Source organism: Anopheles stephensi, chromosome X, assembly GCF_013141755.1.
Source record: "Anopheles stephensi strain Indian chromosome X, UCI_ANSTEP_V1.0, whole genome shotgun sequence".
In the NCBI taxonomy this organism is placed as follows: Eukaryota; Metazoa; Arthropoda; class Insecta; order Diptera; family Culicidae; genus Anopheles; species Anopheles stephensi.
In genome coordinates, this window is record NC_050201.1 from 13574471 (window position 1) to 13595078 (window position 20608).

The window sequence follows — 20608 nt, forward strand, 5'->3', positions numbered from 1 at the left end:
TATCATTTATTACAGTGGTGCAGTCTTCCAGATCATCCAGACATTGAATATCCGTTCGAAGGTTTCAGCTCTATTTTAGACTTTAGAAGACTTTGCAAGTCGCTCGTGTCGGTCCAATGCAGACGTTAAAATATTCCATTCACCGGAACTAATCAAGACTGGAAGTTTATTGAATGCTCATTATTTGCTAGACGTAATAGCAAAACATGGTAAACTACCGGCACACTGTCCTCACAGCCGAACCGAACTACCGATGGTTCGGCGTAGGCTCGCCGTCCTCTGTAAAAGTTCCTCCAGCGGGGTTTTTAATTGTGTTTAGTCTAGCAGCGCCGTGCAATTCAAATTAACGAATGCACGTTTTTCCAATAAAACTTGCCTGTCACCAGGATTGGTATTTAAATATGTTTTTTTGTTGTTGTTGCTGCTTGTTTTTGGTTTCCTTTTGCTTCGCCATCCGTCCGAGCAAAACTAACCCACCCATATCCTTCCGGGGGCGTAGCGTAATTGCTTTATCTTTTCAGCTGACTTAATTACAATTACCATTGATGGCCGCTGCTGTGCCAGGTGACCATGGCGATACCTCCCGATACCGGTGATGTGTGTTTAAAGTTACGCTGTCTGTTTTTTCCTCTTCTCACTTCTGCATAATTTGCTTACACAATTCTGCTGCGATTCAGAGGCCGGGATGGCGTGCCAGACTAACGCGTCTGTCCGGCCATGTCGCGAGGCCGGCCGGCAACAGCAGCACTGATCGATGTCGCTGAAACATTTGTGCACAATCGTTCTAAAACATCGCCCGCAGCAATAGAACAGAAAATAATTGGCTTACTGCCGTTCCTTACCCTATGCCGTTGTGTAAGTTTTAATCAATCGGCAAAACAATACGGTGAATCAGGTGGGGGTCGAATTGTTTACGTCTTCGCCCAGTACATAAGGACCTGCGGAAGCAGTGTGACCGGCTAGTCGCCATCCAGTGATGCTTCAGTGATGATCGCAGTGATAACGGAAGGATTTTAGCATTCTGGGGTTAAATTTTGGTGACATTGTGATTGTGAAGCTCTGTTTATTTTCTTTAAATATTTTCTTGTTTAAAGTGATTTGAACAATTCAACAAAGACTCAACTGAGTAGAGATAGTGCACAAACACGTGGAAAAGTTTTGTTTTTTTTTTTAAGATAAATCAGTTATTCATAATTTCACATTTGGTAAGTATATCTGTGTCAATCTTCAATTCACACGTCTTAAACAAATGTTAAAAATGAATTTTTAAAAAGTGTATAAAACCATAAAAAATGTAACTTATAATATAAAAAAGGAAAAAAAAATCGAAGCAATGAGAAAATATTACAAACAAACAAGGTTTTACTTATCATATTCATACAGAAAGAATGGAGAAAAAAATAGAAAAATAGAAGCAAATTTGAAGAGCAGAAAATGAAAAATAAAGTGCAATGATAGTGAAAAGAAAAGAAGAATTTAAAATTAAAAGCAAAAATCCAACTAACAAAATCTCATATATTAAAAAAAGTTTGACATTTGGGTGCTTTAAAAGCTAATTATTCAGTGCGTTAAGTTTACCTAAATTATATACACGGAAAAGCGTTTCTCGTTACCTTTCCTAGGCTTGGGGGTCACGCGTGGTGCGGGATTTGAACTCGGGGCCGCCTGCACGCACCATCTCTCACCCAGTATGTGTAACTCTTCCGATATCGAGCGCGCATGGCTAAGAGTCCAGTTTTCGGTGTGAGAGTTAAATTGATGCTTTTGTTTTCAATCTACGCAAATACATGTTGAGTTCGTTCGTGCTAGTCGATGCTTTATTTTAAATAATAAGAAAAAATCGGGGTTTTTTTTTACTAAAATGTGACATAAAACTAAAAAAAACTCTGCCACTATCAACCTTTTAATTACGTAACTAATTTATTAATTACTTGCCGAAAACTTGGAGCTATCAGGAGCATTTTAGTACTCAAAATCTGCTCCCTGCTCGTTGGTGCTGCCGACTCGCTATACGTTTGTGGTACACGATCGAAGTTACCAATCAGATTGCCTCCCATTGCTTCCTGTCCAAAATGAGAATCGCCACGGTAGCGCGACTTATTTGCAAAGCAAACAGAATCGGGTTTCGGGAAAGCTTCTGGAAGCTTTCTAGCCCATACATGATCGGGAGAAAAGGCAGTTCAGATGTGTGTGTATGTGTGTGTGTGAGTAGGACTGGTGGTGATCACTAAGATATTCCCGGTTATACGCTTATGGTACTCGCGGGCTCAATATTCTGGGGCGGCATTTGATTACGGCAGGACATATTGGACCGTACCCAATATGCGAGGTGGAAAACAGCTTTTCACACTCATACTCGCGGTCGGTGGTTTCACCGTGTTACGGTGCGACTGCGCACGGGCACACATCGTGGGCTCTCGTCCCTCGTATTACGCTCCCAAGACAGCAACGGTCTGCCCAAGTACACTCGCTCGAAACTGGTGACTTGGCTTGGACCATTATGTAAGTCGGTATGCTTGCTTAAGAATTTCGCTCCCACGCTCGCTCGCTCACGCTCGCGCTCGCCCCGAACGGATGCTGGATGCTGGGAGCGGAACCAGTGTCGAAGAACGATTTCGCAGGCATTCGGCGCTCGCATAGGTGGCTGCGATGAGAAATCTGCGACTTGGCCACCAGTTACAGATGTACCGTTCGCGTGATTGGCTGCACTGCGGGCCAGATCCGGTAGTGTTTCGGGATTGTTCGGCGGTGAAGTAGCACTGCCTCCACCACCGCGTTTTTCACACCACCCCTTCACTCTCTCTCTCTCTCTCCCACTCACTCTCCATCGCGTACCTCTCGGTTCGAGCTCAACCCAACCTGTTATCCATCGGACCCCTTCTACCCTTCCTAGCATCCCACCAACCTCCCCCTCCACATTCCACCATCCTCGGAGTCTCTCAACCCCGGAAAAAACCTGCGCCACCACACTCTGGCACGCAAAGAAAAAAACGCCTTTTGCTCGGGTTCGCAGATGGAACCGGATGCTCCACCAACCAAACGGCCAACCGACAATCAAGCACCACGATCAACGGGCGGTTTTTCGGGTTCGGAAAACGCAATAGCAGCGGGCTACCGGAGACACTGGTGCCAGTGATATGTAATCCCTGAACCAGTGGTCCTTAACAAGGTTCCGGGGTTGCCAAACGGGGTGAAAAAAAAACCCACGAAAAGTGGCGTTCATCATCACCTTCTTCCAACAATAATCCTCGGCCCCAAAAAACGAAAAGAAGGGGTGGAAAAAAAGAAGATGAGCGGAACCGAAAAAAGGGTGTAGCATCGGTCGTTGGAACTGGAAACTCCTCGCGCACACCTACGTAGCGGTGGACGGGGGAGATGATGATGTACGCAGTGTACCTGAAAGAGCTGTGAAAATTAAGCAATCTTTTGGCGTGTGTGTGTGTGTGTGCTGTGTTAGTGTGAGACCATCTGCGTGCGTAGATGACAGTGAACGTACGTTTGATTGAAATTCTGGTTGTTGGCTGGTGATTCCAATAAACAAAAAAAAAAACCTAGATACTTTCGTCCTCGGCCCTATACACTAACGAAGTCATCCACGTTACGGATGTATGGATATCTGGGTGTGCATGTGTACCGCGATATCTCTGTGGTGGTGCATATGCGTTTGGCCAAACACATCCATCCATCCCGTATACATGTATGCGTCGTGCAGTGTAATGTGGTTTTATAGGGCGTGGGCGGTAGTACAGGCAAAGACTACGACAGGACCAACAACAACAAAAAAACAACATGGAGTATGGCAGGGTTCGGATGGCTAGGGTTGGGGGAGGGTCATTCTGGAAAAGCAGCAGGGAAAGGAAAATTGTGATTAAGCCGTAAAAAGTTCCACAAAACCACGGATTTGCGTCTGGATGCTGCTCACTCGATGGCCGAGCCACGTGCCTTTCTCAGGATCCTGCTGGATCCATCTCCACCGTACCAGATGCGTTCTTCCGAACCCAAGCCATCCCTGAGGGGGGTTATTCATATTCAAATTTTGCCTTGCTAACCACTCCAATCCTCATCTCAACTTTGCAGGTGTATTGTGAAGTATACTAGCTAAGTGTGTGTGTGTGTGTCTGTGTGTGTGTGCGGACGCACCATGAATAAGGGCTATAAGAGAAGATGCTGAACTAGTGATCGGAAGGCTTGCGTGCCCAGCAGGCCCAGCATCGTGAAGTGAGCAAAATGGTGTGAGGAGGTGCTGAACCACAGGGGGGAATGAACCAACAATTCGTATGCTAACTTCAAACAGAAATCTAACCTCAATCATGTATCAAGAGCAATGTGTGCGGGAGCGGTTGTACGCAGCAGCGCCCCCATCATCGATTCGACTGGCCGCGTGTGCAACGACGCGGGTGCGTTGCCCACCTTAGCTGGAAAACCCGATTCGGAAAAGGGCCGGGATCAGTACCAAAAAAAAAAAAAACCAAAAAAAAAACAGGAGAGAAAACCCCCGACAACAATATAGCTATATGTAGCGGATATATACATCCAAACAACACAGTGTCGTTAAAGACTGGTTTAGGGCTTTGATTTTTAAGGGGTTTTGGGCTGGAAGTTTGTTCACTTAGAAATTAGACAAAACAGTTCCTCAAAGTTGCTGCACAAGGAAAAACGCAACATCCTGCGTGCGTGTGCGTGTGTGTGTGTTAGGACGCTCCTCTGTACGCGGTTGACACGGTTGAGACTGTGAGCAAGGGTACGCCACCTTTACCTGCCCGAGTGCGCTCGGTAATGCAGCCCACTGTGCGCTGGTTTACCGACCGCTTGCCGAATTACGGTGTTCTGTGAGTTCTGTGAGCATTCCCCGTAACTGTAGCGAACCTTTCAGCCCGTGTTCAGCAAAGCGTACCATACTGCAAGGGAACCACAGAAAGCATCAACCAGCTGGGGAGTCGTGAGGACCCGAGCGACATTCCGCCAGTTGGACGGTGGTTCCGGTGCAAGATGGCCGAACAGCAGCGTCAGCACTGGGGCAGTGGACGCTCACACCGGGGCCATGTTGCGCCGACCGGGTTCGGTGTGCGGTTGGGACTGATCGTACCGCTGCTCACCGTACCCCTGTTTCTGGGACTCGGTAAGTAATGGAGGGACCTCGTTAACAGCTGCTTGCGTTCGATTGCGTATGCGTATCGGGAACGCGAACAGATCGGGACGCATAAGCATATGGTAGCATCTGGTAAGGAGTTGGACATTGAAGTTTTGAGCAATTTTTTCTGAGCTGAGCGTGGGGCGTCCCACACATCACAAGCTTGCGTGTGAACCCGAATCTCCGACGTGGCATTTCCGCCAAAGCGTATCAAACATTTTCCAGGAATTTCTTGATGATGATGTTGCGTTGGTTTCGGGAGGTGTCCCGTGTACGAGTCGTCAAATTCACAAAAATATTCTTCGATTCCCACACCATAAAGAAAAAACAAACTATTCCATGAATGAGCGACTCAACGCGGTAAGAGAGATAAGGATGGGAACAGAGAGAACGGAGAGAACCGCCCCAAAAGAAAAGGACGCACCAGCAAAACAGTTAAGAAAGTAATTAGAGGAGGCGAAGAAAGTACCCTGTAGAGAATCGTGTACCGTACTGGAACAAGAAAACACGGCCTGGAGAGCGTGAAGCGGATTCGGATTCGTGTTGGGAGCGCCCAAAGCCTTGCACCCTAAATCAATAAACTTTTTTCCCTTCCCTTTTTTTTGCGGGCGAAAGTTGAGCTCACTCAACCGCTGTTTTCTTCTCAGACTCGGGCTAAACTTCTCGCTCTCAACGAACCCATCCCGTCCCTCCTCCTCTACCCCCCCTTTGCGCCCTAAAGGTATGCTAAAAAGGGCGAAATTTTTGGGGCGAGATTCAGTATGGGCAAAAAACCCTCCCCCCCCCCGAATGCTGGCAGCAGCAATTGGAGTACAGTGCGCAGGCGTGCCCAAAACGTTTCCATTCATCAAAACAGCGATGGGTGTAATCTGTCCTTGAAAATGAGGTCCTCCTTCCTTGAGACTGCCCTCCAGTCCCACTCAAGTTGGGAGGTATCTTGAGAAACTTGACTAACAGAGATGTCCACTCCTTACTAGTAATTGCGCCTGAATGTAGGCAAGGTCGTTCAAGTCTCACGATAGTTTCCCTTTCCAAACATGACATATGGCTTAATGTGTCGTTTTTCCATTTCTGTTTATATTACCAACACACACACACTAACGATATACAGTGTATGGCGAGGAGCAAACGACGGAAATAACGTCCGAGGGCGTGGGACAGTACACGGGCAAATCGGAACAGTCCCAACAGGGGCCGAACCAGCTTGGTGCCGCATGGCAGATATTTGGCTCCAACTCGATGCGGCAGTCGGGCGAAGGCCGGGTGGTGAAGACGAAACCGCGCAAACCGAAACCATACCAGAAGGATATCCGGCCGCAGCTGCCACCGGGCAAGATCATGATGGCACCGCCGAGACGGCGCACCTTCCACCAGGCGACCCAATACCCGAAGAATGCGTCGATCGCGATCGATCGTAGTGCGGGACTGTCGCACCATCCGATCGGTAGCCATGGGGCCGGTGGTAACGTGTACGGATCGATGTCACACTACGACACCGTGTACGGCATACGGGGTGTCGAGCGGCGCGAGAACGATGGGTTCCGGCCGTTCGAACGGTACGGGCCGAGCGCACACCTGGGACACTACCACATCCAGCCGGAGGATGACATCTTTCGCCCGGACGACGAACTGCTGATGGAGTCGGGCGGTGGGGGTGGTGGCGGTGGCGGTGCCGGTGGTGCCGGCAAGGTGGATGGGCTGACCGGGATAGAGAGCTGCGACATCAAGTGTGAGCCGCGCGAGTTTACCTGCGACAAGAGTTGCGCCTGCATCCACATGGATCTGCACTGCGATGGGCAGGCGGACTGTGTCCTGACCGAGGACGAACAGAACTGCGAGATCGTGCACCAGCGGTTAGCGCAGCAGATAAAGGATAATTGCGAAACGAGCGGTACGCACGTGATCTGTGCCACCACGCACACGTGCATCTCGCGCGACTGGCTGTGCGACGGCGATGATGACTGCGGTGACTACACGGACGAGACGCACTGCGGGTCGCGGCTCGAGTGTACCGAGGAGAAGTTCGAGTGCCAGAACGGGATGTGCATACCGCGGGACTGGGTGTGCGACGGTGACAACGACTGTAACGACCTGTCGGACGAGAAAAACTGCACCAAACAGTAAGTAGCGCTGGGGTATCCTTGGGTTAGTCTCGGGCAAGAACCGGTCCAATAGTTTCTGGACGAACTAGAGAGGTCCTTAACTACCATTTCGAAGCTTTGGATAGTCAGTCTTGCGTACGAAGAGACGGCCCAGCAGCGGTTTGATGCCCGGACCTGCCGTGTCCGAAGACTGGCCTTGTAATCGCCTCGGCATATCGGAGTTCTGGACGAACTACTAGATTTGCAAAAATCTCCTCCAGGTTCCATTTCAGAATGGTGGGGGTTTTGAAGTTTTCATTTAATTACTTTACCGATACCCTGCTTGCACTTGAGCATTGCATGTATTGTGCACCTGAAACTGTCTCTCATTAGCAAACGAAGCAAGGGGCGGATGATTCCCTGAAATGGCTCCGTTTCATGGGCGAAGGTCAGGATCTTGTCTGCAGTGTTACATGGCGTCCCGGAACCAGGCTGCGCACTGCAGAGCCGAAGCCCTGGGCCTTAATGAAAACAAGTATGTGTTGAGCGTACGTCCCACTGCCGTACTGAACTTCCGTGCTGATGAGCAGCACATTCCAAACTCAGGAGAAGATCCGCCCTATCTACCCCCGGGGCATTGCACTTGCACCGACGATTGGTCCCGGGATATCCCGCGGCAAGCTAACGTCCGGGGAGGCGCAGTTTGTCGCTCCGGGTGCGTTGCATTGTAGGCATGATTTAATTAATTGACACAATTGCCAACTGACCGTGATCGGGTGTTTCGTCCCCTTCTCCGGGAAGTTAATCCGACGTGGCATAAACGCAATTTGTTGGCAGCTTTCATCGTTCACCGTAGCAATATCCTGCCGCTGGCAGTGAACTTGAAAATAGTTTTCTTCATTAGTGTTCGGAGAAAACCCGGGGGCGAATAATTGCAGGAAATTGTTTGTTGCCTGCCGTTCGGTTGTCTACGGTTCTGCCACACCCCAGGCCATTGCCTCGGCAAGGTAGGTTTGCCGCTTTTAATTGGGAAGCTTAATGGCGCGCATTCAATTTAATGATGTTTACCCACGCCGTTTAATGAGCGCCTGGTCGGAAGTTTTGAAGGAGAGCTAAGTGCAGTAGGTACAACAACTCATCGCCCAACAACTGCTGCTCTTGGTACAGGTGTACGCGGGACGAGTTTCGGTGCAAGGACGGTTCCTGCATCTCGGCCTCGTTCCAGTGCGACGGCGAAACGGACTGTATCGACGAGTCGGACGAGGCGAACTGTGACCGGCCGATGCAGAGCTGCCCGGAGGGTGAGTTTAAGTGTAAGGGTGCGCTCGGCGGTATGGGCGGTCCGGGCGGCCGGTGCGTGCTGATGCGGTTCCGGTGCGACGGGGACAACGATTGTGGCGACTGGAGCGACGAGGAGAACTGTCCGAAGAAGCAGGTCGACTGTATGATCAACGAGTTCAAGTGTGACGATGGTGATTGCATCCCGCTGCAGTGGCGATGCGATGACAAGCAGGACTGCAACAACGGGGAGGACGAGAAGAACTGTCCGGTGGATCGAATCGCTGGCAGGACTTGCTCGCCAGATGAGTACACGTGCAAGGATGGGCGTTGCATACTGGTGAGTAGCGTACGATTGGAAGACGCCAGAGAGTAGTTGGAGATGCTTCTGCCAATGGTGAACTTGCACTCACGACTATCTCTCGAACTATGGATGTTAAAATCTTGATGTAACGGCATCGAGCAATAGCCTTGGAGAGCAATCAGAACTTCTTCCAAGTTCACGAGAGCGAGTTCACTAGTGGTAGATATAAAACATCACTCCCCTATTAACATATGTCTGAATATCTTTACTTCACTTCACCACACAAAATGAGTGTAGCGATCCTGGGTGTGCGATGGAACGGCCGACTGTCGACGGGGCGAAGATGAACAGGACTGCGACATCAAGTGTGAGCTGAACCAATTTCTGTGCCCGTCAGGCAGCCGAAACAGTACACGCGATTCGTAAGTACTCTCGTCTGTCTCGTCACCGAGACATCGAACAGCCGGTATGTAATGTGGCTCTGTTTTCTAGCAGCGTATGCATCAATCAGAAACACGTCTGCGACGGTCACAGTGACTGTGCGAACGGTGAGGACGAGATGCGTTGTCCGATCGTCCATCCGTGCGGGGCCCACTCACGGTGCGAGCAGCTCTGCGTAACTGCGTACAGTGGTCGGGAAGAGTGTATGTGCCGGCCCGGGTATCTACTCCACGGCAACGGTTACAACTGTACCGACATCGACGAGTGTACGATCATCAGTAATCCGGTCTGTTCGCAGGAGTGCATGAACGTGGCGGGCAGCTTTCGGTGCTCGTGTCAGCCGGGGTATGTACTGCGGCCGGACCAGCGCACCTGCAAAGCGGTCGGTGGTTCGGTGAAGCTGCTGATGGCAAACCGTGCCGACATACGGCAGGTGTCGCTCGCCAACAATCAGTACACATCGATTGCGAAGGGTTTGCCGAATGCGATTGCGCTCGACTACCACTACCGGCAGGATTTGCTGTTCTGGACGGACGTGTCGATCGACGTGATCAAACGTTCGCATCTGAACGGGAGCGGCGTGCGGGACGTGATCAAATGGGGGCTAGAGTCACCGGGCGGGCTGGCCGTCGACTGGATACACGATTTGCTGTTCTGGACCGATTCGGGGACGCGTCGTGTCGAGGTGTCGACGCTGGATGGACAGATGCGGGCAGTGATCGCGGCGAGCGATCTGGACAAACCGCGCGCCATTGCCGTACATCCTGGCCGGGCCCTGGTATTCTGGACCGACTGGGGCACGGCTCCGAAGATCGAGCGTGCCTTTATGGATGGGTCCGACCGGCAGACCATCATCGCGGAAGCCATCTTCTGGCCGAACGGGCTCACGATCGACTACACCAGCAACCGGATCTACTGGGCGGATGCGAAACACGTCATCGAGAGCGCAAACTTCGAGGGTAAAGCTAGGCGTAAGATACTGAGCAACAATCTGCCACACCCGTTCGCGCTGGCCCTGTTCGAGGACTCGATGTACTGGACCGATTGGCACACGAAAACGATCTCCACGGCGAGCAAGGTGAATGGTCGTGGATTCCGCGTCGTGCACGAGGGGCTCCACTTCCCGATGGGCATCCAGAGCTATCACCCGTCCCGGCAGCCCGACTTTACGAACCGTTGCGCGACGGACAAGGGTGGACGTAAGGGTGGCTGTTCGCATCTGTGTCTACCGGCCCGTACACACCGCCGGTGTGCCTGTCCGATCGGCCTAACGCTACGCCCAGACCAGAAGACGTGCTCGACCGTACCGGACAAACTTCTGCTGATCGCACGCAAGAAGGATGTGCGCGTGAGGCAGCTGGATGCGGCAAACCCGGTCGATATGGTGCTACCGCTCGACGGGATCAAATCGACCGTAGCCGTCGATTGGTGCAGCCGTACGAATGTCATCTATTGGACGGATGTGGGTAAGAGCATGATTAGCCGTGCGTTCATCAACGGTAGTCAGCAGGAGGCGATCGTGAAGTCGAACCTGATCTCACCGGCTGGGCTCGCGCTGGACTGGGTAACGGACAAGATTTACTGGACCGATCCGGGTACGAACCGGATCGAGGCGGCCACCACGGACGGACGGCAGAGGGCGCTGCTGATCTGGGAACGGCTAGACAAACCGCGGGATATTGTGGTACATCCGGGCGAGGGCTACATGTTCTGGTCGGACTGGGGCTCGAACCCGTTGATCGAGCGGGCCGGGATGGATGGCAGCGGTAGGTTCACGCTTGTCTCGGAGAATCTGCAGTGGCCGAACGGGTTGGCGTTGGATGTGGATAAGCAGCGGCTGTACTTCCTGGACGGTGGTACCAAGTCGCTCGAGTACGTCAACTACGATGGTACCGGGCGGAATCGGTTGATTACCGAGGGTTTGAAGCATCCGTTCGGGCTGGACGTGTACGAGAAGCGGGTGTACTGGACGGATTGGGACACGCACAGCATACAGGTGGCGAACATGTACAACGGGCACGACCGACGTACGATACTCGCCAATAACACCGACCTGATGGATATCCGCGTGTTTCATCGGAACAGACGCGAGTCGCGCAATCCCTGTGGACACAAGAACGGTGGCTGCTCGTACATCTGTCTGCTGAATCCGACCAGCTACAGCTGTGCCTGCCCGATCGGTATCCAGCTGAAGGTAGCAGAAAATATTAAAACAAAATGGTGGCAGGGTCACTAAACATCTCTGTTTGCTTCTTCCACAGGATAACGGTAAAACGTGCAAGAGTGGCCCGTCCAACTATCTCGTGTTTGCTCACCGTACCGAGGTGCGCCAGGTGTCGCTCGACAGTGACTATCAGATTGATGTCGTGTTGCCGCTACCACCGATCTCGAACGTAGTGACGCTGGACGTTGATCGGCGCACGGGCGAAATCTATTGGGCGGACACGATCGAGGATGTGATCATGCGCTCCACACCGGACGGTATGCGTATCAAGCAGATCTACAGCGAAAGCATGACCAGTGTGGATGGTCTCGTTATCGATTCGATCGGTCGCAAGGTAAGTGTGTGTGTGTGCGATTTTGTGACTGTCACTATCTCTCTCTCTTTCTCCTTCAACTAATATAATCTCCATGTGCGCCTGATAGCTCTACTGGACGGACGCTGGCCGGAAGGTGCTGGAGGTGAGCGATCTGGAAGAGGGCATCCGCAGTGCGCTGGTCTGGAAGGAGCTGGAGCAGCCGCGCGGTATCGCACTCGACTACGAAACCGGCTTCCTGTTCTGGTCCGACTGGGGCGCAAATCCACGCATCGAACGTTCCGACATGGACGGTGAGAACCGGATCGATCTTGTCACGGAAGGGCTCGGCTGGCCGAACGGACTTGCGGTCGATCGGGGTGCGAAGCGCATCTACTGGGCCGACGCACAGATGAAAACGATCGAATCGTGTACGCTGAGCGGTGCTTCGCGCACCAAGGTGGTGGAGAATCTACCCCATCCGTATGCGCTCGCAGTCACCGCCCGCACCATCTACTGGACCGACTGGATCACGAAGGCACTGCACTCGGTACCGAAATCTAGCCCCGCACACATACGCAACGTAACGCACGGTTTGGAGGGTTTGATGGATGTGAAGGTGGTGCAGGAGGACGAGGAACGTCATCTGGAGAATGTGTGCGGTGCGGGTAATGGTGGTTGTTCGCATCTCTGCCTGCGCAATCCGACCGGTTACTCGTGCAAATGTCCGACCGGGCTGACAATGCGTGAAGGTAGCACGACGGAGTGTAAAACTCTGCCAGACGTAAGTGTTGGTGTAGGTGTTGCTGGCACCGGCTTTTGTTCTTCAAATGTGTTGTTTTCTCTTACAGGAGTACCTGCTGATTGCGCTACGCTCGGGCATTGGACGTATCTCACTCGATACACCTGATCTGTTCGATGTGGTACTGCCGATCGAGGGTGTGCATGGAGCGGTTGTGCTGGACTACCACTTTGACAGCATGTACGTGTTCTACGCGGACGTGAACGTGGATGCGATTCGTCGGGTCAACATGCACAACTACTCCGACACGCAGGTGATTGTGTCGAGTGCCCTCAACACACCGAACGGCATCGCGGTTGACTGGCTGGCCGATAATCTGTACTGGACCGATACGGCACTGAAGAAGATTGAGGTAGCGCGGCTGGATGGTTCCTGCCGGAAGGCGATCCTTACCGACGGGCTGGACGATCCACGCTCGATCATCCTCTACCCGAAACGGGGCTTCGTCTTCTGGGCCGACTGGGGTCAAACGCCCAAGATCGAACGAGCCTACATGGACGGTTCCGAGCGGCGCAGCATCATTGACTTTGAGCTTGGCTTCCCGACCGGTCTCGCCATCGATTTTGACGCGAAAAAGCTTTACTGGGCGGACGCACTGCAGGATCGGATCGAGCTGTGCGATTTCGATGGCCGTCGGCGGCAGCAGGTTGTGTCGCACGCGACACACCCGTTCGGGTTCACGCTCACCGCCACGCACCTGTACTGGACGGATTGGTACAACAAGTCGGTACTGCGCGCACCGAAGTACAGCGCGTCGAACGTGGAGGTGGCACGGTTCAATTTACGCGGTGCGCTCGAGATACGGGCGGTGTCCGGGCAGCGGCAACCGCACGACTGGAACCCGTGTCGGCAGGATAATGGGGGCTGTTCGCATCTGTGCTTGTACGCGGAAACGCGGTACGTGTGCGCCTGTCCGGATGTGCCGGACGGGCATCACTGCGATCTGGAACCGACCTTTCTAGTGCTGATGAAGCCGAACGATGAGATGCTGTCGGCAACGGAAGAGAAACCGCCCCGGTCGGACGGCTCAATCGTGCTGACGACCAGCCGCATGCACGCGCAGCTAGTCATTATAGCGACCGCCATCTTGGCCGGGTTGCTGATCATCGTTGTCATCGCTATCCTAGGTAATTGACGTGCGTACAAGTAGCAGTGCTAGTTGTCATAGTTATAGTTAAAAAAAAGAAGTATGTCTGATACAACCATACAGTTAGCTTGAGAGTATCCGCATAACATCCACCTTTCTCCTAACGATTCGCTTTGGTTGAGTAGTAAAGCGCCGAATTTTGTGATGTGATGTGCTTTCACCTTTCCAGTGCTGATTGTCAACTCGAAACGCAAGCAGAGTAAGAAAAGCTCGCGCAGTGCCAGCGATGTCCTTACCTTTACCAACCCGAACTACAACGGTATCGAAGGCCTGTGTCAGACGGGCGATCCAGGATCGTCGCGCAACACCATCTGGAAGCGGCTAAAGTATGATCGTGCACAGGTCGGTGATACAAGACTCCAAAGTTGACTCTAGAGGTATGAGCAGAGTACTAACGGCTACCTACCCTATTTTCCCCGAACAGGAGCGGGTATTTGAGGAGAAGTACCTGGGCGTCCAGCATCATGGCACGAGCAATGGAAGCTACCTAGCATCAACACCCACGTCCCAGATCACACCAGTGTCAGCAGTTCTTCCCGTTTAAGGTGCAGCCTGGGGACCTCAACCGGGTCGTCACACGATACACGCTCCCGAATCCCGATGCAGCTACAGTAGGGAAATGGCGGCTCCGTTTACTAACGTCACCCAGAATATCTGAAAATCAATCGTAGACAACAGCGTACCGAAACCTTATCTGCTCAAAACTGAAGTGTGCAAAAGCAAGACTAAGAAACAAAACACAAACATTGTGGAAATGTTAGGACTATACAGGCAGCTAATTCAACACAACAAGGACAAAGCCCCACAAAATGGCCGACTATTGGGATAACGTTTCAATTCAATGAAATACTTACGGGCATGAGCTAACGAGCTGTTACGGCTGACAGCCCATTTGCTGTGGGAAGCGAACGGACAGAATCTTTAGCGAGTGAACACAGGAGTAGTGGTCCCCGAACCGGGGACCAAAAAATTCGTTTTGGTTTAAAAATTTCCGTTTTGAAGCGTTGCATACTCCCATACATGCGTGAACATGCTGTGAACTATCCCGGTGGTTGCGTACGAGATACCAAAGCGGTACTCGGCACTACCACCGACATCGTTTCGTTTACACGGTTTTTACATTGATAACAGAAACTTTAGCCCATCACCAACTCTTCCACCTACGATCGGTTCACTGTGTCCACTTAACGTCAGTATCAAGACAGAATGCGAGTGGCAGGAAGTCGTGAGAGAAGGAGGGAGGAAGAAGGAAAATGTGTAGAGAGGAAGAGAGATGCGAGAGGGCCCTCAATTTACCGTCTCTTTATATCCTTTGTGTGGACAGAGCACGTACACACGTAGTGACAGGTGTCAAATACTAGTTGCGCCCCATAGATCAGGGTCAGCAAAATATGGCCGGTCAGCGAGGGTCCTCAGTACCGCGTAAGCAGTTTTAGACACTAATCTTGTATATTCGTAGGTGATCTGTACACGTGTACTATGTGTGTTTCAACTCATCCTGCATAACTTCGTACATTTAAGCAAGGCAAACTGAAAAACACACATTTTTGGGTTGGCTCAACCACCTAGAACAAACAAACCAAGGGCAACGAGATTTAGGATGAAACTTGATACGACTATATAGGAGGCTGTGTTGTGTACCAGTTTGACGTGCGTGTGTGTGGGTGGGTGTGGGTAAGGTTGTGTGCAGGACAGTAGGGACAGCTTAACCGGCTATGTTGACGTCGGCTCTGGTGGCACCTCTGCTTATCCCGTGTGTCGAGGGCTCAATGATCATGGCGATCGACCAGAGGTACACCATTAGCCGAGGTGCTCTATAGACTGTTTTGCTGGGTGCGTTTGGGCGTGATAGTGTTCGGGCTTGCATGCACCCACACACACACACGTCAAACTCGTAACTCTACGATCCTGACGGGATCGGGAGCAAACTACGTTTATTAGTAAGGAGGATACATTAAGATGGTCAGACAGAAGCATTTGGCGATCCTTGAAGAACGCTATTGATTTATTTGTAAGTGGTGTCACGATACTGCTGCGAAGGAAGGAGAAGATGGTTCTGCTGTGCAGGTTCATTACACTACAGAAGCCATGTTTCTGTGTGTATCTTATACGTTTTTTTTCGATCAGTATGACACTTGTTTGGTCGGCAGTCGTTCAGCAAGCCGGTTGCAACTATTGACTGATTATCGAGGTATCAAGTATCTTAGTTTAAAGTCGAGAGAGATTTACAAGGTTCACACACATACGCACACACACACACAAACAGGGACATCTGCTGTAGTTAGTTAAGGCACCGGAAAGGGTACTGTGAAGCTTTACGTTCTTAAGGGTGTCTGACGATGGCTAGATCCATGCAGCAATACCTCGGACGAATGGTTGAAGTTAAAGCACATCCTTTTGCCATATTGGGTTGCTTGTGAATGTGGTGGAACACTATTACTACCAAAAGCCCTCTTTGGGAATACAACCCCATTATGTTTGAGGTTAAGGTTCCGTCGTGGACACGAAACGGGATTGATAGAATTTAATTTGTTTAGGTAAATACTGAAGACACTAAAGACTCAACAACATACAGTATCACTACACAATCGGAGCACCAACAGGGCTTCATTTTTTAGTAGAGATGTTGGATTTATCATGTCCTCAACACAAGTCGAACAGAGACTTCGTTCTGATTCGGATTATCCCTGAGCATTTTTGTGAATTAAGACTCTAAGGTTTTTCTTTACCAATTTAAATGCGTACGTGTTTACTGCACCCGGCTGTTGGACCGTTTGAAGTTTAGCCGTGAGCTTACCGAAGTTAGCTCCTTCAAAAGAAACAAGCATATCTTGATGTAGCTCAGTATAACGCAGCGCGACTGGAGACTGGAGAAATACTACTCATGTTGTGCTTTGCTCTAATTGTGAACACTGCATCACATAGGATTACTATTTCATGAAGTCTTGTAGTGAAGTCTACTTTGCTGAGCTACATGGGCAAAGTGCTTACGCTCGCGGTTCTCAGAGAACTGTCAAACTCGGATGTAGTAGAAACAGATATTCCCTCTTCCTGTGTAAGCTAATGATAAATTCCCTTCATTTTCCAATATTGAATATCTCATGATTAACAGCTCCCTATCTAACCACGTTTCACATCACATAAGCAAACAAACACTCATGCAAGGCACAGAGTGGTCTAGCTAACGCGCAAGGCACAGAGACTCTCTGTCACCGAACACTACACCACATCGGAACAGAACTGTCAAAACGCAGGCCTATAACGTACTATTATTGATTTATGGTTTTGTGTTCATGACTGTCAACAAGACGTATCTTCCTCGCCACTGGTGCGGAACACTTGCTGCGGATGTCTCAATAAGGGGGCTCTAAATTGAAACATGTAACCTGGGGCAAGTTTTCCCCACCGGGAGAGGTTGAGCGTCTATTTCTTGCTTTCCTTTTTCTTTAACATGTACTTGTTACTTAACTGTTACATTTGACTGAACACACACACACACTATTACCTTTAGTAAATAAGTAGTGTTTTCTGTTTCATGTATGACAGCTGACACCCGGTTGTCCATAACCGGCATGATAGCGTGACGGGTGGCAGCTGTCATTCATCTTCTCCAGTTGCAACAGAGTGTAACCATAAGAAACGATATGGGGCAGAATCAGTAATACCACAGATCGAAAAACGCATTTTTCATGCATGTTTTCAATCGCAATTCGCATTACCAGAATGCGCGTTTTAGTGCAAACCCGTAGAAACCGAACGGATGCTAGCTGTATGCAAGTGTAGGATTAAGAAACCAAAACAAACCATCTCGTTAAGGACCGTCACGGAACGCATCAGATGATGGCTGGTGGCAGAATATATTGGCACAATGGTTGGAAAGCGAGCTAAAAAAAATGCAGAGGCTCAAACCGGGATTTTTACCACCCCCCATCCATCGCTTCCAAGCGTTGGCTAAGATATATTCCTTGGAATGGTAACTGTTCGTAACGCGTAACGTTAAGGCATTACTATGGTACTTTAAACGGTGTTGTTTTCGAAAGGGAGATTTTTCATTGTTTTCCCACGTTCGTTTTCTTTTTGTTACAATCGCCAAGTCAGTATGATATCATCGGGAAGGTTACAATTCGGCCGTCCCAGTTTATATATGTAAAGAGAGAGAGAAGAAAACACAATACAAACCAGAAGCCATCGGGCAAATCGGACTTCAGCACTCCGGAATGAAATTTGCGCAAGGCTCTGCAAATTTTATTGTCGCAGCGATGAACCCGGATAAAGAAAACTGAGATTTAGTGAATAAGGAGTGATGAACAGCAGCAGAACAACAAAAAATGAAGAAAAAAAACACACACACACAAAACATAGTGCGTAGAGCGTTTGAAATGCTACCGTAATTTGAATTATGATTGTAACAAAGATATGAATAATTTATTATTCTAATTACCTTATATAGTAATATAGGGGATACAAGTGTTTGGCAGGGTTAAAAACTGGCTTGTGAAAATATTAAATGAAGACAAAAATACACACACACACACACTCAGATGCAGAAACACACACAGACATATTAAAGGGAGAGTTGAGAGGGCCGTTAGCGCTTAATCACGATCCCTTTTGTTTGATGCTCATTTTAAAACAAAAAAACATCATTTCTAGATATATAGTAATGTCCAGTTAAAATGGACGGTAAGAAGAAAGCAAAAGTAAACAGAGAGAGAGAGAGAGAGAGAGAGAGAGAAAAAGAAAACGATCTACGCAATGCATTTAACGAGAAAGCATATATATATACACATATACATATGATTTTGCTATGACACATATGGAGAGAAAAAAAAACCGAAAGCAAAAACCCGAACATTCCAAAAACATGAAACACAAACAGAACAAACAACACTTGATAAGTTCACAGCGATACAATGGAAACGTTGGAAGGTTGGTGAAACTAGAAACGGGAACTGAAAAATATGAATTGATAGAACGCAAACCGAGGTGCAAAGTAGCGAATGAGCAGTTGACCTAAACTAAACCGATTTAAAACACACACTCACACAGATGGAAAACAAATAAACCAAATCACATTTACAAGCGAGTGAAAGAGAGAGAGAGAGAGAGAGAGAGAGAGAGAGAGAGAGTCGAAGAATGATTTAATGAGGGCGAATTGGAGATTGGATAACCTCGAAGAGGGCAACCGGGCAAGTAGCCATGAAACAAAAGCGAAGGAAATTCTCTAAACACAAAAGGAAAAGGGAAAAGCGAGAGAAAAAATACGGTGAAAAACATATGGCAAACAAAAGCACAAACAAACGAAACAAAGCGAAAAAAGGCGTGAACCGTAAGAAGAGATGAGACAAACAAAACAAAACAAAAAAAAAAGAATGATAAGACGGTCAGCGTGAGTTAAACTCGCAACAAACGATTCAGATGATATTTATATTTTTAAAGAAAATCAAACAAAAAGAAAAACCCAACTAAATAGTACTGCATTTATTAGGAACAAAGAAGCGAGCGTATGCAGTGAAGAAAACCAAAACCAAACAAATTTGCGTTTAAACCCGGGCTGAGGTTGGAATAGCAAAAAAAAAAAAGAAAGTTTTTGGTAGCATAAACGAAAGACAGTAGAGAAGAAAACGAGTGCAGCAGCAGCAAGAAGAAGGGTTAGAAAATGAATGAGGCTGGAAAAGAAAACCGAAAGGAGAAAAAGAAACAAGGGAAAATTTAGTACGAGCAAATAATAGAAGGCAAAAATCGTAAATTTCTCAAATCAGTGTATATTAGGAATTTAAACAAACAAACAAACACATACACACACACACAAAGCAAACAAACAAAAACTTAAACACAAACACACGAAACAGAAAGCAAACAAAACAAGGAAATATGTTAAGGAAATCATGACACACCAATAAGCTCAACTAAAAGCAACACGAACCGAACCGGCGGGAGAAACGAAACAAAACTACCATCATCGTGGACGGACGGCGGCAGACGGAAGCAAAGCAGGCAAAAAGAAGCATGGCAAATGAACAGGCAACAAATCTAAAAAAACAAAATGGTAGAAAGCGACAACGGGGGGCAAAAAACAAAGCAGAACAGTAAATCAATAATATAAACTTTTGAGAGGGAAATTAGAATGGTGCAGAAGAAAAAAAAACAGAAGAAGATAACAAAACAAACAAACCTACAAAACAAAAACAAACAAAAAAAACACAGATAAAGCATGGTAACGTACAGGTAACAGGGAGATGCGTAGTAAGCGAGCTGACTGTTCGAAACGTCAAACATTCGAATTCGAATTGGATTACACGTGGTAATGTTGTTTGTAACTGGCCGGTGGCTATACACCTTCACCCACATCGCGACACCATTTCCCATTTGCCGATCAAGTTGATCGATCAGTGTAGTTTTATTTGATTTTTTTTTTGTTGAGATTTTATTAGCAGAAGTGAAGTTTGTTGCTTGTGTCCTGTGAATATCTTTATCGTTTTTTAAATATTTTTGTTAAAGTTTTTTGGAGATGAGCGAGGGCGGCAGTTGTGTTGTTGTGTTTATTGAGCATACACCGCTACAGGTGCAGTTGGCAGGATTTATAGGACGTAAGGGGTTTTTTTTTTGTCTTGGTTTTTGGAGTATCATCACAACGAAAAACGATTGCCGGTACAAAATGTGACCTGATGCGTGTTGAATTGAAACCATTGTTTATTCGTTACTTCTTAGTATACGTCTGGTTTAACCTTCGTGTACTAGCATACTTGTTCGCACACATCGATAATCACAGACAGGAACCACCACTGACCACTGATGGTTGAATTAGGAGGGGGGAGGGACCTCAGCTATTAACTTCGCTCACTAAACGGAAAGGGGATGTGTACCCTAGTACCCGGAAGGGATGTGTAGTGTAAGAAAGCAAGGTC

The 20608-nt window shown here is 48.9% G+C and overlaps 1 protein-coding gene across 6 annotated transcripts; it reads left to right on the forward strand.

Moving 5' to 3' along the window:
• The first annotated feature begins 2500 nt into the window (after window positions 1–2500).
• Window positions 2501–19893, forward strand: LOC118509106 (low-density lipoprotein receptor-related protein 4). Of its 6 annotated transcripts, none has more exons than XM_036049276.1 (11): window positions 2504–2724; window positions 4078–5119; window positions 6243–7251; window positions 8380–8830; window positions 9092–9216; window positions 9287–11429; window positions 11497–11793; window positions 11882–12535; window positions 12603–13680; window positions 13870–14042; window positions 14125–19893. In XM_036049276.1, the coding sequence occupies exons 2-11, from the start codon at window positions 4990–4992 to the stop codon at window positions 14242–14244; spliced, it is 6180 nt and encodes a 2059-aa protein (XP_035905169.1). In that variant the 5' UTR covers window positions 2504–2724; window positions 4078–4989; the 3' UTR covers window positions 14245–19893. The 6 variants fall into 6 exon arrangements, with proteins under 6 accessions (XP_035905214.1, XP_035905169.1, XP_035905204.1 ...); XM_036049311.1 differs by having other exon boundaries at window positions 2505–2724; window positions 9290–11429; XM_036049283.1 differs by having other exon boundaries at window positions 2675–3492.
• The last annotated feature ends 715 nt before the right edge of the window (window positions 19894–20608 follow it).

Coding starts and splice junctions, on each gene's coding strand:
- LOC118509106 (XM_036049276.1), top strand. CDS start 4,990: ATGGCCGAACAGCAGCGTCAGCACTGGGGCAGTGGACGCTCACACCGG. Junction 11,794..11,881: donor TCGATTCGATCGGTCGCAAG/GTAAGTGTGTGT, acceptor TGCGCCTGATAG/CTCTACTGGACGGACGCTGG. Junction 14,043..14,124: donor TAAAGTATGATCGTGCACAG/GTCGGTGATACA, acceptor TTCCCCGAACAG/GAGCGGGTATTTGAGGAGAA.